A 17,783-nucleotide genomic window follows, 5' to 3' on the forward strand; every position below is an offset into this window, starting at 1 on the left:
TTTATGACTCTTAAGGTGACCTCAAATTAATATACAATAGTAATTGAGTTTACGGTCAACTTTTTTTTTTTTAAAGATATGTAATGAATTTCTTAATACCTATAGTCAGCACAAAAGCTACTATTAGCTAGTGAAGATCAAAAGAACCATGAGTGAGGATGGCGAACGGGAACCAAACCATTTGACTGACCCTTTCATAAGCCATTCATCAAGATTAGGAATGGACGAAACCAATTAGAAGTGCAAATCACACGACGGAAGCAAGCTAGGAAGTAGACCCTCGAGCCATGACTAGGACTCGTGTCAGAGGAGAGATATCTGATATTGGGTAGAAGGTGTTTAAGGAAATTGCAAATGCCAGTCTAAAGCTTCAAATCTTTGAATATTTTATCAGCTCAGGTATATATGTTGACAATCATGAACAAAGTACACTATAATTTTAATATAAATAATGGAATGTAACATAAATCAACTAATCAAACAGTTATTATTGGAACTAACTAGCTTATGAAAAAACTACATAGTGAACACCTAAATCTACTCATTTAAACAAGGCTTTCAAGTAACTCAACCTAAGATAACTAAAGATTGGTCTCTCTGGGACAGGTATGCACTTGACAAGCCAACCAATTGGCCAAGATGCAGCTGCAAATCCAATACAAATACCCCATTGCCCCCAATTCAACCTCTCTGTATTTGCAAACTTCTTTAGAAACTCCACCATCACCACTTGGAGAACCAAAGTAATTCCGATGATTGCCATGAATAACGTGTTCTTGTGTATTCCCTCAAAGACATTCTTCTTCTCCAGGTTTCGCGCGTTGAATTCATTGAACACTTGGCAAAGAACAAACGTGTTGAAAATCAACGTATCGTTTACCTTCTTGTTGACACCAAAGATCGATTCTCCTTTGAATTGTAAGGTCAATAAAACAGCAATCTGATATAAGGCCTGAGCCATTAGATTCCTCCACATAACGTTGGTGATAAGTGGTGCAGTCCTACCGACTGGTTTCTTCTTCATGAGTTCCTCGGTTGGCTTCTCTGTCGCAAGTGCTAATGCCCCTAATGTGTCCATGATCAAATTCACCCATAGCAACTGTACTGCTGTGAGTGGTACCTCACCAGATGAAACAGCTGCTACAAAATTAATCACGAGCGCAGCCACATTTACTGTGAGCTGAAATTGGATGAATTTCTGGATGTTGTTATAGACACATCTTCCCCATTTCAGAACTGTGGCAACTGAAGCAAAATTATCATCCAAGATGACAATATCGGAACTCTCTTTAGCCACTTCAGTACCCTGAATCCCCATAGAAAGCCCTATATCTGCTTCCTTTAAAGCTGGTGCATCGTTCGTTCCATCACCTGTGACCGCGACCACATGACCTCTCTTTCTCAAGCACTGCACCATTAAAAGTTTGTCAAAAGGGGATGATCTTGCCATCACGCGTATCTTCTCCACTCTCTCCATCCGTACTTCATCTGTTAGGTTGCGAAATTCTTCACCTTCTATGACTGCTCCTTCATCTACTTCCTGATTAGGATGAAGAATCCCACATTCTGTTGCTATGGCTTTTGCAGTGAACACATTGTCACCAGTGATCATCTTGATGTTCACACCAGCATTTTGGCAAGCTTCAACAGCTTTCTTCACGCCAGGTCGACATGGATCTTTTAGGCCAACAAAGCCCAAAAGAATGAAAGAGTTGTCTGGAACATGATGTCCATGCATATGCTCATGATCCTCCTGACCAGCTTTTAGCACTTGCTTGTGAGCAAATGCGATACATCGAAGGCTACTGGCAGCCATTCCTTCAATTATCCTATCACATTCTTCCCTTTCTGATTCCTCAAGGGGTTTAATGTTCCCTTCTAGATCATAGTAGTGAGAGCACATTCTTGAAATCATTTCAGCAGCACCTTTCCAATGTGCATGAATTGTGCCATCAGTGGTGTTCTTGATCAGGACACCACTCTTCTTTTTCTCCGAATTGAAAGCTTCCACATGTAGAATGTTGAAATTTCTTTTGATTTGATCCATATCCATGTTCAGTTCCATAACAGCCCACGAAAGAATAGCTTTTTCAGTAGGGCTGCCTGAGAACTCGAAGCTGGAACATGGGTCGGAGGACTTGAAAACACTACCTGTAGTGTTTAATCCAACCCCTTGATTGAATAATTCAAGAACTTTTGCTGAAATTGATGTATGACTTTCTGCCTTCACGTGCTCTTTGCCTAAGAAAAACTTTGTCACAGTCATCTTATTTAATGTAAGAGTACCTGTTTTATCTGTACAGATGGTGGTGGCAGAGCCCATCGTCTCACAAGCAGAGAGCTTCCTCACCATTGCCTGATCAGCCATCATTCTCTTCATCGAGTAAGCCAGAGTAAGTGTAACAGCTAAAGGTAACCCTTCAGGAATCGCGACAACAACAATGGTAACAGCAGCAGCAACAATTCCCACCACAGCATTGATCACATCATCGGATGATGTCTTGCTCCCATTGAATTCTTTGTTCCCATTCTCATCTTTTGTGGTCCCGGTAAAGTATCTTACCAATAGGACAACAAGAACTAAGAAAGCAACTAGCAAACCAACTTTACCAATCGATGAAGTAAGCTTGTTGAGTCGTTCTTGGAGAGGTGTTTGCTCGTTAGAATCACTGCTGATTTCGCTCATCATTTCACCCCAGGTTGTGTTCATGCCAACCGATGTCACAAGCATCATGCCATAGCCATCGACAACCTTAGTACCAGAAATCAAGAATGGATTTTGTCTGATATTAATCTCTACGTGATCACTTTCCCCTGTCATGCTAGATTCATCCACTTGTAAAGAATGACCCTCTACGAAAATCCCATCAGCAGGGACTTGATCTCCAATCTTCAAGCAAATGACATCTCCAACCACAATTTCAAAAATCGATATATGTTGGCGTCTCCCCTTTCTAACAGCTTCTACTGGAATATTTTTGCTCACTTTGGATAGCTTATCAAACTGTCTGTTTTATCTAAAATTACTATTAGACGAAACAGCAATGACCAGAAACACAGCGACATAAATACTCCCTCCATCGTACCAGCCTTCTTTCAGTCCATGCTCCTTAATTCCAAATCCAAGAGACAGAGCAGCACAGAGCAAAAGTATAATGATGATGGGATCTTTGAATGATTCCCAAACAAAGATAAAGAAACTCTTAGTAGGTGGCTTACGATACGTGTTGCTTCCAAAAGTCTCATGTCTACGTGCAACGTCTTCTGGATCTCCGCTTACACCATTAGTTGTATCACTTCGGAGAGAAGCAGCAACACCTTGTACACCTCCAAGGTTAGCAAGTTCGTCAACGTTTTTATCTTTGACAAGCTTAGCTAGACTTGACTGTTCAATGTCTGAGAAAAAAGGGTGTTGTTCAACTACATCAATCGCGATTAAATCAGTCGATACACGAATTACTTTTCTTGGATTGTAGGCAGGTGATCCATGACTATAAGATGGCACAAGGGCAGGTGATACCTTAATTTTAAAAGCTCTGGAACAATAGATTGTAGCAAAAGCTAAGTGCCATCTTTTCTTGTTGGATAATTCAATTTCTGCTAGAAAATCAGTTTCAATGTTCATGCAGAGGTAATGCAAGTTTTCTTGAAACATGTTGGATGCTGGTAAATGTGTATAATAAACAATTTATGAATAGGATTGATTGTGTTTTGGAGTGAAGTACTAATAATCCCCTGTAAGTTATTCTTATTATATATATAAGTTGTGAATTTTGATGCACCGCGTAATTAAGTCGATGAAGTTTTGTTGACTGCACTTCATGGATGTTTCCGTTTACCGCCTTTGCGTCTCCTCTGAAAATGCATATGTATGGATCCTCCTCTATTTTCTTGCGGCCCATGATCCAATTCCAAGGTGTGTAATGGGAAAATCACACCTAAATATGGAAACTTTACATGTAATTAAACTGGGCTTCTTACATAATTGTTCGTGTGACTAAAATTAATCAATAAAATGATTATACGTATATCTAATATATCGATATAGTATAAATAATATTTAATTATATAAATATGATGTATAACTATGTATTCGATATGTATATATGTTTATATGCATTGTTTATATAAATATATATATATATTTTAATTCCGACCAAATCAAATTTCCTTTAAATAGTCCTAAATTTTGAATATGAGCTCCTTTCTATATTTTGAGTCTCGAGTCTTTTGAAATATAATTCACTCGAAAGGATTCGTGTTTGCACGAAGATAAATTCTAAAATTGAGATTTGAAAAAAGTTTTTATGACTAAATTTTTTAATGAAGAAAGAAGGAATACTTTAATGAATGGTTGGAAGGAGGAAGGTAATAATAAAAGCAGTGAAGAAAACGTAAGCAAAGAAATGAAATGCACTTCGTTTGAAAGTCAAAAAGTGCTGAATGGCTATTTTTAGTAATAATTGATAATTCTATTATTTTGGATAAGAAAGTTTGACTCTAGACATTTTGTTCAACTTTCCCAATTAAGTTATACGATTGAATTTTGAGATAACTACGACTTTAAACACAGTCAACTACAAAACATATATGTTGTATATAGTTATACTAATTGTATATATAATATACATGATCCAAGATATGTAATTCGAGTTTAATGGGAACTTTACACTACTATATAAGTAGATATAAATAGAGTTCAAATAATCTACATCGTCGGTGTAAAATATCTTTTACACAATCAGGTAATTTTTATCATTTATTGTAGCAAATTAACTGATAGTGATCTCTTAATTATTGTACTATTTCATGACTTTTTATTTAGATAAATTTCTCACTTCACATTATTTGATAAAATGGGTAACCTAATACACTAAGGTTTTGAGATATGAGTAATTCTGAGAAGTACTAGACCCCAAGGGTGATGAGACATAAATGACTTACCAATAAGCTAAGTTATGATAAATTAATTAGTGTATTTTAACTTAACTATTAAGAATACTTATCATTATGTAGCTAGGCTTCTTTTTGTTACAAATTGGTCATGTCGACAATATGATCCGTGTGCGGTATTATGCAGTAGCCATTTATTCGTTTCACTATATAATTAATGCCATTTACCTAGTTTTGATATATGTCAATTTCACCAATAATATTTAGAAGCAATTTATAAATCAAGAATCCACTCTTTCTAAATTTTACTTGTGAAATTACATAAAATATATTGTTGTTTCGATCATTCACGAAAAAAACAAAGAAGAGATATTCGCTTTATTTGTTTGCTTTTAATACAAATCTAAATCTTAATTATTTAATTCTAAGTTATCAAGTATGGTTATTTTTTACATCTTAATTTTAATTATTCAAATCTTAATTCTTTAGGTAACATTTTTCTTTGTGTTTTACGATCACATAGAATTTTATCGAAAAACTAAATAGACTAAAATATTGGAGCTTGAATCCCATAAGGTAGAAACTAGGCCGTCCGATTTGGTTTTAAAGTTTATTAATTTGACTTATCAATTATTAATTTATAGACATGCTAAATTATTATAAAATCATTAACATACTGCTTATTAATTATTAATTTATTGATTATTAATTATTATCAATTTAATCATTAAAATTTTACACAAAAAAAATATACTTAGAAAATCATTTAGATACAAAATGACAAATTTAATCAACTATGCAAGAGTTTAACTAACTGTATCTTGCTCAAAAACAAACGCCCGATTTGAGACAGCCCGATTTCATTCTCACATCATTTCATTGATCTTTCAACTTTCCAATTCCCAAATTGATGAGACTGAGTAGGCCAATTAAGGAAGAGAGAGACAAAATGAACGGTGCCGGAAAGCACTTCTGACTGAAAATTCTCAGGCATTGCATCGGCGACCAGTCTATATTGCAAAAACTGAAAGAGGTAACAAACTAACATCTCTTCTGATCCATCGGGATCGATATTTCACACATTTTCTACTTCTGAACCCTGTGATCAACCTGAAAACAAGTTTTGTTGCATTTTGAATTCTATGATGATTGACGAGGTGTGAATCGACTTTGTCTATGTAGAGAATACCTGAACAAAAATATAATTGGGAAAACCTTATGTTAGTCCAATATCGTTATCTAGGATCGAAAGATTCAACTAAACAAAAGGAACCTATAAAAGTAGAAGATTTTGGATAAAAAAAACTTTGTAATGGAAGAAGTAGAATTGGCCTGAGTTGGTTTTTCTTGGATTGATTACAAATGTTTAATGCTATCTCTATTTATACTTGTGTGGAATGCTTCTAGAAATTATTCTAGATACATTTACCAGAAAAATCGGGATAACTTTATACTACAATAGATCATTCTAGAAGTTTTCCTAAACAATCTAAGGTTTTTTTTTTTGTTCCAAAAAATTAACTTTAGTTTTTTTTCAGTCTATTTGTTGAATATCTTTAGTCTTTACTACTTAGAAGTGGGGAAATTTGGAGAGGCAAAGGGAGAAGAAACTCTGGACTTGACACTTCTAGATGTACTTCTAGATGTGTTAAACTCTTAAGGTGATTCCATAGCACTTTTAAAAATGTTGTTCAGAATTTGATATTTTGTTGATATTTTAGTAATTTTGAACTGCAAATCTATGCTCTTTGTAAAAAATCGATGGGTACTGCAGGATTAGACGTCTATCAATTTCAGCATGCTCCCAAGCCTTATAAAGGCTGACGGAAATAATTTGCTACTTGTCTTTCTTAAACTTGTTACGTCAGGGCTCGTTCACCTCTGAGGCGATGGAAAAAGTCTAGTTCAATCCTTCCAAAAGAAACACATCTTAAGAACAAAGTACTAAAGTTTTAAATGCTTTCTAAAACTTTTTAAGTCATCTTGTAATTGTATTAGAAGAATTCTGTCCAACTCTTTATTTAAAATCATACCATAGAGTAATACAAGTAGTGAATAATAAATGAATGCGACATACATCAACCATTTAACAACTAACTAATACCATTGCAATAAACTAGCTTATGGACCCAAAAAAATGAACATCTATTTTAACCTGAGATAACTGAAAATTGGTCTCTCCGGAACAGTTATACACTTGACAAGCCAACCAATTGGCCAAGATGCAGCTGCAAATCCAATGCAAATACCCCATTGCCCCCAATTCAACCTCTCTGTATTTGCAAACTTCTTTAGAAACTCCACCATCACCACTTGGAGAACCAAAATAATTCCGATGATTGCCATGAATAACGTGTTCTTGTGTATTCCCTCAAAGGCATTCTTCTTCTCCAGGTTTCGCGCATTGAATTCATTGAACACTTGGCAAAGAACAAACGTGTTGAAAATCAACGTATCGTTTACCTTCTTGTTGACACCAAAGATCGATTCTCCTTTGAATTGTAAGGTCAATAAAACAGCAATCTGATATAAGGCCTGAGCCATTAGATTCCTCCACATAACGTTGGTGATAAGTGGTGCAGTCCTACCGACTGGTTTCCTCTTCATGAGTTCCTCGGTTGGCTTCTCTGTCGCAAGTGCTAATGCCCCTAATGTGTCCATGATCAAATTCACCCATAGCAACTGTACTGCTGTGAGTGGTACCTCACCAGATGAAACAGCTGCTACAAAATTAATCACGAGCGCAGCCACATTTACTGTGAGCTGAAATTGGATGAATTTCTGGATGTTGTTATAGACACATCTTCCCCATTTCAGAACTGTGGCAACTGAAGCAAAATTATCATCCAAGATGACAATATCGGAACTCTCTTTAGCCACTTCAGTGCCCTGAATCCCCATAGAAAGCCCTATATCTGCTTCCTTTAAAGCTGGTGCATCGTTCGTTCCATCACCTGTGACCGCGACCACATGACCTTTCTTTCTCAAGCACTGCACCATTAAAAGTTTGTCAAAAGGGGATGATCTTGCCATCACGCGTATCTTCTCCACTCTCTCCATCCGTACTTCATCTGTTAGGTTGCGAAATTCTTCACCTTCTATGACTGCTCCTTCATCTACTTCCTGTTTAGGATGAAGAATCCCACATTCTGTTGCTATGGCTTTTGCAGTGAACACATTGTCACCAGTGATCATCTTGATGTTCACACCAGCATTTTGGCAAGCTTCCACAGCTTTCTTCACGCCAGGTCGACATGGATCTTTTAGGCCAACAAAGCCCAAAAGAATGAAAGAGTTGTCTGGAACATGATGTCCATGCATATGCTCATGATCCTCCTGACCAGCTTTTAGCACTTGCTTGTGAGCAAATGCGATACATCGAAGGCTACTGGCAGCCATTCCTTCAATTATCCTATCACATTCTTCCCTGTCTGATTCCTCAATGGGTTTAACGTTCCCTTCTAGATCATAGTAATGAGAGCACATTCTTGAAATCATTTCAGCAGCACCTTTCCAATGTGCATGAATTGTGCCATCAGTAATGTTCTTGATCAGGACACCACTCTTCTTTTTCTCCGAATTGAAAGCTTCCACATGTAGAATGTTGAAATTTCTTTTGATTTGATCCATATCCATGTTCAGTTCCATAACAGCCCACGAAAGAATAGCTTTTTCAGTAGGGCTGCCTGAGAACTCGAAGCTGGAACATGGGTCGGAGGACTTGTAAACACTACCTGTAGTGTTTAATCCAACCCCTTGATTGAATAATTCAAGAACTTTTGCTGAAATTGATGTATGACTTTCCGCCTTCACGAGCTCTTTGCCTAAGAAAAACTTTGTCACAGTCATCTTATTTAATGTAAGAGTACCTGTTTTGTCTGTACAGATGGTGGTGGCAGAGCCCATCGTCTCACATGCGGAGAGCTTCCTCACCATTGCCTGATCAGCCATCATTCTCTTCATCGAATAAGCCAGAGTAAGTGTAACAGCTAAAGGCAACCCTTCAGGAATCGCAACAACAACAATGGTTACAGCAGCAGCAACAATTCCCACCACAGCATTGATCACATCATCGGATGATGTCTTGCTCCCATTGAATTCTTTGTTCCCATTCTCATCTTTTGTGGTCCCGGTAAAGTATCTTACCAATAGGACAACAAGAACTAAGAAAGCAACTAGCAAACCAACTTTACCTATTGTTGAAGTGAGCTTGTTGAGTCGTTCTTGGAGAGGTGTTTGCTCGTTAGAATCACTGCTGATTTCGCTCATCATTTCACCCCAGGTTGTGTTCATGCCAACCGATGTCACAAGCATCATTCCATAGCCATCGACAACCTTCGTGCCAGAAATCAAGAATGGATTTTGTCCAAGGTTAATCTCTACATGATCACTTTCCCCTGTCATGCTAGATTCATCCACTTGTAAAGAATGACCTTCTACGAAAATCCCATCAGCAGGGACTTGATCTCCAATCTTCAAGCAAATGACATCTCCAACTACAATTTCAAATATCGATATCTGTTGGCGCCTCCCCTTTCTAACAGCTTCTACTGGAATATTTTTGCTCACTTTAGAAAGCTTATCAAACTGTCTGTTTTGTCTAAAATTACTAATAGACGAAACAGCAATGACAAGAAACACAGCGACATAAATACTCCCTCCATCGTACCATCCTTCTTTCGGTCCATGCTCCTTAATTCCAAATCCAAGAGACAGAGCAGCACAGAGCAAAAGTATAATGATGGTGGGATCCTTGAATGATTCCCAAACAAAGATTAAGAAACTCTTGGTAGGTGGCTTACGATACGTGTTGCTTCCAAAAGCCTCATATCTACTTGCAACGTCTTCTGGATCTCCGCTTACACCATTAGTTGTATCACTTTTAAGAGAAGCAGCAACACCTTGTACACCTCCAAGGTTAGCAAGTTCGTCAACGCTTTTATCTTTGACAAGCTTAGCTAGACTTGACTGATCAATGCCTGAGAAAAAAGGGTGCTGTTGAACTACATCAATCGCGATTGTATCTGTCGATACACGAAGTACTTTTCTTGGATTGTAGGCAGCTCCATGTAGTGCTTTAGTGCTGGTCTTAATTTTAAAAGCTCTGGAACAAAAGATAGTAGCAAAAGCTAAATGCCATCTTTTTTTGCTGGAGAAATCAACTTCAGATGGAAAATCAAGTGTAATGTCCATACAGAGGTAATGCAAGTTTGCTTGAAACATCATAGACAGTCTATATAAAGGTGGAAAATTCAAGCGTAATGAAGTGAATGTTTGTTGTATGTATGACGAATGACGAAACTTTACTTGTTTAGGATTGAGGCGTAGTTAATTGATATACGAAACAAAATAATAGAGGTGGTAGAGAAAAGATTCAATTGTATTTGGAATTGGATGAACAAAGTTTGTTTCATGATTGTCCCTCTTATAGTGGTAGCTAAAATTTTGCCCCTCGTAGGGAATTATTGACTTTATGTATGTTTCCGTTGGTGGTCATTGTATATTTTAATTTCCAAGCAAATCCAGCTCCCTTCCACGCTAAGAGTATGTACTATTTTTGGGTAAATTCACAAATAGTTGTTGTCATGAAGTTTCAAGTTTCACATGTAAAATTTCAGAATAACATTATGAAGTTTTAAATTTCAAATGTAAAATTTCAAAATATAAGAATTGAGCGTTACATCATCGATAATAACTTAAAATAAAAAGTGGGACCACAATTTTAAATCATAGAGCCTTGTTAGCAACTAAAGTAGAAATATGCAAGCTTTAGGAGGTTTTTTCTTTAATATTGAACTATCAAACATACCTACAACATAGATATATTTCTGTAGTCAAATTGGTTAACCTAATCTTTCCGACAAATTTGAAATCCAAACCTCATCGGTCTAGTTCGGTGGCAAAGTTCTAATTTTCACTAAGGAACTCATCATTTACGATATATATATAAAATAATAAAATTTTGATCGTGTACATAGAATATGATATTCCAACGAAGAGAATGGATAAGCCTTTTTATGTTTGTGCATTATTGTTGATTAGTTTGTTTTTTCTAGAGTAAGAAATACTCTTCGTCGAAGGAATGCATTCTTTATTAAAGTCTCCAAAATTCGAATGAACACTCATTTGCCCCTCTACCCTCGCCTTGGTCTTAGTTGTGTCACGTTAAACATTTTTTTTCCATTAAACTTGCTAGAATTATCATTTCATGTTTAATTTTCAACTAAATTCTTTCTATCCTATAAAGAAATTCACTACTCAACAATATTATGAGTTTAATGCTGAAAATTCTTTAAAATTGAACATACAAAATTTATATCCTGAATCCGTCTCTTAACAAATCCAAAGAAATGTGAAAATGAGTTGTATCATAGAATCTATAAAAGAGGAGAAAAACAAAAGAAATCTAAAAGGAAGAACAAAATTTTCAGATTCGAATTAATAAATTACTATTGGGAGTTTCCAGGATATTTCTGTGGAGTAAAACAACATTATCTGAATATGTGCTCTGCGCGTTAACAACTTTACTTTTTCTATTCCAACACAGATACGTACACATACAATATATTATCTACTGATCTAAGTAATATACCTATAATTTTCTACTGTTTGTACATATTATTTATGTTTGATTCGGAGGAAAATATTTTCTCAATTTTCTCATGTTTAGTTGATCAATTTTTTGCGAAAATATTTTTTTGATAAAACAAGTTTCTTAAAAATGAGAAAAATGTAAAATGACTCAACACAATGACCGGCTACCATCACCCTCTCCAGCCACACCACCACATGCATACATCTATCCTCCAATTTCTACTTTATAATATTTGTCTAGACTATATAAAATATTTATGAGATAATATTTGGTGCTTCTTCACCGAAAATTAAAAAATAAATAGAAGTCTCATTTATTTTGCAGAAAAACATTATTAAAAAAAAAATCGCAAAAAAATACATTTTCTTTGGTACCAACAACCTCACTAAAAGGTACTTTTATTTGCTGTCTCCTTAAGTTTGTCGTGTAAAAAACATTATCGGGTAATAATCTATACAAATACCTCTAAAGATTTTAGCGATTCTAAATTCAATGACAATAACTCAATTATCACTAAATATTTTTACGACAATACATATTATCGATAAAAGAAAAATTTATTACTACTAAATATTTATTTTATTATAATGACACTGGATGTCTTTTTTTGTGAAATTACGGTGGATATACATGTTGTTGTAGTCTTTTAAGTTTTCATTAGAGTGTACATTACGATCATCTCTTTTTAAATTTGAAACCAAGGAGTTTTTTTGTTTTGTTTTTATTCGGAGAAACTTTTTCTCTTTTATAATGAAATTTATTATTTTATTTAAAAAATTGAAATTAAGGAAAGCTACACATTTAATAATCTTTTCGATTGACCAATTTATTATGGATCTATAGTAAATATTATTTTTTTTAAAAAAAAATGCTGTGTTGATTATAAAGAAATGACGTCAAACTTGTTGGGGGGAGGAAGCACCACAACTAAAGTTTGATCTGATGAAAATTATGAAAATAAATTGGACACGAGAATTTTACGTGAAAACCCCTCTAAATGATAGAAGGGAAAAACCACGGGGTAGAAGGATCTCACTATTTTAATATGGAGTACACAGCTTTCAAATACAAGGAGAAAACAACAATTAACACTTCTCTCTTGTAAAAGGAACAACTACTAAAGAGGACACTCAAGACTAAAATATTTATCTTGGTGTATAACTCTCTTTGTATTCTTACTCTCTCTTTCTGGGATGGGATAAATGAGGGCAAGAGGTCTTCTATTTATAGGAAACTAGAAACGCGTAAAATCCGCGTATTGAACCTCCCTTTTTGACAACGCGTTCAAAACGCGTTTTGTTCTTTTTTTGACTACGCGTTCAAAACGCGTTTTGTTCCTTTTTGACTACGCGTTCAAAACGCGTTTTGTTGACTACGCGTTCAAAACGCGTTTTGACTATTTTGCATTCTCCCACTTGAAGATTTAATTGAGAATCAATTAAGTCTTCACACCATCCTTTCTACCCAATTACTGCAATGTTACGTTTCTGCTAGGCCAATAGAAGATCGATACCATATAAACTTATTACTGTTGATCGGCTTCGTAAACATATCTGCCAGGTTGTCATTAGTGTGAATTTTCTGAATATCCACACTGCCTTCTTCCACCTTCTCACGAACAAAGTGATACTGAACTCGTATGTGCTTTGTCCTTGAATGAAATGCCGGATTCTTTGCAAGATGCAAAGCGCTCTGACTGTCACAAAACAAAGCAATCTTCTCTTGTTTGTGCCCGAGCTCCTCCAGTAACATCTGCATCCATATTGCTTCTTTGCTAGCTTGTGTAGCTGCTACATATTCTACTTCCGTCGTAGATGTAGCCACGATAGATTGCAGTTTTGAAACCCAGCTTACAGCTCCTCCAGCAAGAGTAAACACATAACCTGTGGTGGACTTGCTTTTATCAAGATCACCTGCATAATCTGAATCAACATAACCTTTAACAGTAAAGTCTGATCCTCCATAACACATTGTAACATCTGAGGTACCCTTGATGTATCTTAGGATCCTCTTAATAGTATTCCAATGCTCGCTTCCAGGATTAGCCATGTACCGACTAACCACTCCCACTGCTTGTGCAATGTCAGGTCTTGTACATACCATGGCGAACATTAAACTTCCCACTTCTGATGCATACGGTACTCGAGACATCTCCATCCTCTCTGCTTCATTGCTAGGACACATACTTGAGGATAACTTGAAATTAATAGGAAGTGGGGTAGAAATTGACTTACAGTCTTGCATCTTGAAGCGTCTCAAGATTTTCTTCAAGTAGTTCTTTTGAGAAAGCCAAATCTTCCTATTATTTCTGTCTCGGTGAATTTGCATCCCTAGAATCTTGTTTGCTGGTCCCAAGTCCTTCATTTCAAACTCCCTAGCTAATTGTGCCTTTAAATTTGTGAGACGATCTTTGTTGGGGCCTGCTACCAACATATCGTCAACATACAACAGCAAAATAATAAAATCTTCATGACCAAATCTCTTGTAATAAACACAAGGATCTGAACTATGTCTGTTGTATCCAAGGCTTATAATGAAGGAATCAAATCTCTTATACCAACATCTCGGCGCCTGTTTGAGACCGTATAGAGATTTGTTCAACCTGCAAACCAAGTTCTCTTTTCCCTGTTCTTCAAAACCTTCTGGTTGGAGCATATAAATTTCTTCTTCAAGTTCTCCATGAAGAAATGCAGTTTTGACATCTAACTGCTCCAAGTACAAGTCAAATGTAGCACATATCGCCAGGACCACTCGAATTGTTGTGAGTCGAACCACTGGAGAAAATATCTCATTGAAGTCTATACCTTCTTTCTGAGCGAATCCTTTCACCACCAATCTTGCACGATACTTCTCCACTTGATCATTACCATTGCGTTTGATCTTGTAGATCCATTTATTTCCAATGGCCTTCCTTCCTTGTGGTAATTGAACAAGATCCCATGTTTTATTTTTATGAAGAGCTTCAATTTCTTCTTGCATTTCTGCCACCCACAGAGATGATTCTTGGCCTTTCATAGCCTCGTGAAAAGTTGAAGGCTCTCCATCTTCTGTTAGTAGACAGTATGCAATATTACTCTCCATAGAATAATCTGAGTGCCAAGCTGGTTCTCTTCTCTCCCTAGTTGACCGTCGAACTTCTGGAGTTTCGATCTCAGCTTGCTCTTGTTCTTCGTGCTCTGGTGCTGCTTCAGAAGAAATTGGAACTTCTTCTATTTCTTCAACTTCAACTGTAGTAGTCTCTGATTTTTCTTTTGAAGTGCTACCTTCTTTTGCTTGTATCTTGTTTTCAACAAATACAACATCCCTGCTGATTACCACCTTGCGGGTTGTGGGATCCCACAAGCGATACCCCTTGACTCCATCAGCATACCCTAAGAAAATGCATTCCCTGGATTTTAGATCCAACTTTGATTTTTCTTGGGTGTTGTACATAACATAAACAAGACTTCCGAATATATGTAAGCGAGAATAATCAGTTGGTTTTCCTGTCCACATCTCCATTGGCGTTTTCAGATCAATTGCGGTTGATGGTGACCGATTGATCACATAACAGGCGGTTTTGACTGCTTTTGCCCAGAATGGTTTTTCCAACCCTGCAGTTGCCAGCAAAGCTCTTGTCCGTTCCAACAAGGTTCTGTTCATCTGCTCTGCTACTCCATTTTATTGTGGAGTATATGCCACCGTGAATTGCCGTTTAATACCTTCTTGTTTACAGAAGTTATTAAATTCATCACCAGTGTATTCTCCTCCATTATCTGTCCTCAAACACTTGATCTTTTTCTCAGATTCAAGTTCCACCCGCGCTTTGAACTCTTTGAAAATTGGAAAAACATCTGTCTTCCTCTTGATTGGATACACCCAACTTCTCCTGGAGTAATTATCGACGAATGACATGAAATATTTCGCTCCTCCTAGAGACTCCACCGGTGCTTGCCAGATATCAGAGTGAACCAGATCTAGTATTTCCTTGCTTTTAGCAAAGGAACTGCTAAACTTCAGTCTATTTTGCTTGCTGGTAACACAATGCTCACAAAAGGTTAGTGAAACCTTTTTGAGCCCTCGAAGAAGTTTTTGCTCAGCAAGAATCTTCAAACCTCGTTCTCACATATGGCCAAGTTTACGATGCCACATCATCGTTGATTCTTCAAATGAACTTGCTGACTCGGTTGATGCTTCTCCTTCTTGGTGTGTTTCACCTTTAAGCACATATAGATTTTCCGCAAGTTTTTCCGCTTTCATTACTACATGCGCTCCTTTGGATATTCTCATGACTCCACCATGAGTCTTATATGAACATCCATTTTCATCTAGTTGTCCTAAAGATAATAGATTCTTCTTCAAGTCTTTTACATGTCGTACCTCCTGGATGGTGCGAACCGTGCCATCATACATCTTTATTTTGATGGACCCAATACCAATAACATCCAAAGCATGATCGTTTCCCATGAACACAGACCCTCCTAAGATAGGATTATATTGATGGAACCATTCTCTCTTGGAAGTCATGTGCCATGTTGCTCCTGTGTCCATGATCCAGACATCAGCGAAACGTTTTCTGCCTTCATTATTTGATATTGCCTCACTACATAAAATATCGCCATCATCCGAGGTACATGCAACATTCCCTTGAGCATTTGATGGCTCAAGATTTTCACTCTTCTTCTTGAACCGACAATCTTTTTTTTGAAGTGCCCTTTCTTGCCACAGTTGTAGCACTTGATATTCTTCTTACTTCTTGATTGAGATTTGCCATGATTGTGACTCCCACTGGGGCCACGTTCCGTTGGTCTTCCTCTCACCATCATCAAAGCTTCAGCTTGCTGCGAACTTGCTTGTCTGTCTTCCTTATTTTTGCGCCTATTTTCTTCTTCCAAGACAGCGGCTGCAATTTCATCGAAAACTAGACTGTCTGTATTGTTCGTCAGGTTGATGATGAGTTGATCATACGAGTCAGGCAGACTTTGAAGTAGAAGCTCCGCACGTTCAGTCCCCTCTATTTTGCAACCCATTGTTGTAAGTTGCGAAAATAGAGTATTCAAAGTATTGATGTGTTCAGTAACTGACATGGATTCTGCCATTCGAAGAGTATACAATCTTCTTTTTAAGAAGATTTTATTATGCAAAGACTTGGCCTCATACAACCCCGTAAGAGTATCCCATATTTCCTTCGCCGTCCGCTTTTCCGCTACACTAGACAATACTTGATCAGCTAGTGCCAAGTGTAGATCAGCAACTGCGTTGCTGTCTATGTCGTTCCACTTGCTGTCATCAACAAAGTCTGTGGGCCTGCCTTCAATTGCAGCTAAGCAATTGTCTTTTCTCAGTATCGCTTTTATTTTCATTTTCCACAATGAGAAATTAGTCCCATTGAATTTTTCAACATCAAACTTTGTTGTACTCGACATTGTTATTTACTTCACACACTTCTAGATCGTTTCTGAATATTTTTGCGAACAATCGTGACAAACTGTACCGTCACCAAAATTTACTATTCACGTGAATAGTACTATTCACCGAATTTTACTATTCACGAAAAGTTACTATTCACAGATAGTATCTTCGCATAAAATAGACAGAATAACCGAGGGCTCTGATACCAGTGTTGGGGGGAGGAAGCACCACAACTAAAGTTTGATATGATGAAAATAATGAAAATAAATTGGACACGAGAATTTTACGTGAAAACCCCTCTAAATGATAGAAGGGAAAAACCACGGGGTAGAAGGATCTCACTATTTTAATATGGAGTACACAGCTCTCAAATACAAGGAGAAAACAACAATTAACACTTCTCTCTTGTAAAAGGAACAACTACTAAAGAGGACACTCAAGACTAAAATATTTATCTTGGTGTATAACTCTCTTTGTATTCTTACTCTCTCTTTCTGGGATGGGATAAATGAGGGCAAGAGGTCTTCTATTTATAGGAAACTAGAAACGCGTAAAATCCGCGTATTGAACCTCCCTTTTTGACTACGCGTTCAAAACGCGTTTTTTTTTTTGACTACGCGTTCAAAACGCGTTTTGTTCCTTTTTGACTACGCGTTCAAAACGCGTTTTGACTATCTTGCAAAATTAGCAGCTATACATGGTCAACTATATATTTAACTTAGCTATTACGATTAATTAATTTTTTTAATGTCGACAATTTGTATCCGTGTATTTTATTTAAAATGCTACAGCCAATTTAATCCATTTATTTTCTGTCACAGACTTAGGGTTAGGCAGAAAATTAAATGACAAATAATATAATATTTAAAATTTTGAATATGCTGTTCTAAGTATCCAACTACAG

The 17,783-nt window shown here is 36.6% G+C and overlaps 2 protein-coding genes across 2 annotated transcripts; both read right to left on the reverse strand.

Moving 5' to 3' along the window:
- Positions 1–464: 464 nt before the first annotated feature.
- On the reverse strand, positions 465–3,709 carry LOC129883059 (putative calcium-transporting ATPase 13, plasma membrane-type). Its single transcript, XM_055957607.1, has one exon. The coding sequence runs from the start codon at positions 2,819–2,821 to the stop codon at positions 542–544; it is 2,280 nt and encodes a 759-aa protein (XP_055813582.1). The 5' UTR covers positions 2,822–3,709; the 3' UTR covers positions 465–541.
- Positions 3,710–6,887: 3,178 nt separating this feature from the next.
- Positions 6,888–10,387, reverse strand: LOC129883060 (putative calcium-transporting ATPase 13, plasma membrane-type). Its single transcript, XM_055957609.1, has one exon. The coding sequence runs from the start codon at positions 10,117–10,119 to the stop codon at positions 7,039–7,041; it is 3,081 nt and encodes a 1,026-aa protein (XP_055813584.1). The 5' UTR covers positions 10,120–10,387; the 3' UTR covers positions 6,888–7,038.
- Positions 10,388–17,783: the final 7,396 nt, after the last annotated feature.

This window comes from Solanum dulcamara, chromosome 3 (assembly GCF_947179165.1).
Source record: "Solanum dulcamara chromosome 3, daSolDulc1.2, whole genome shotgun sequence".
Lineage (NCBI taxonomy): Eukaryota > Viridiplantae > Streptophyta > Magnoliopsida > Solanales > Solanaceae > Solanum > Solanum dulcamara.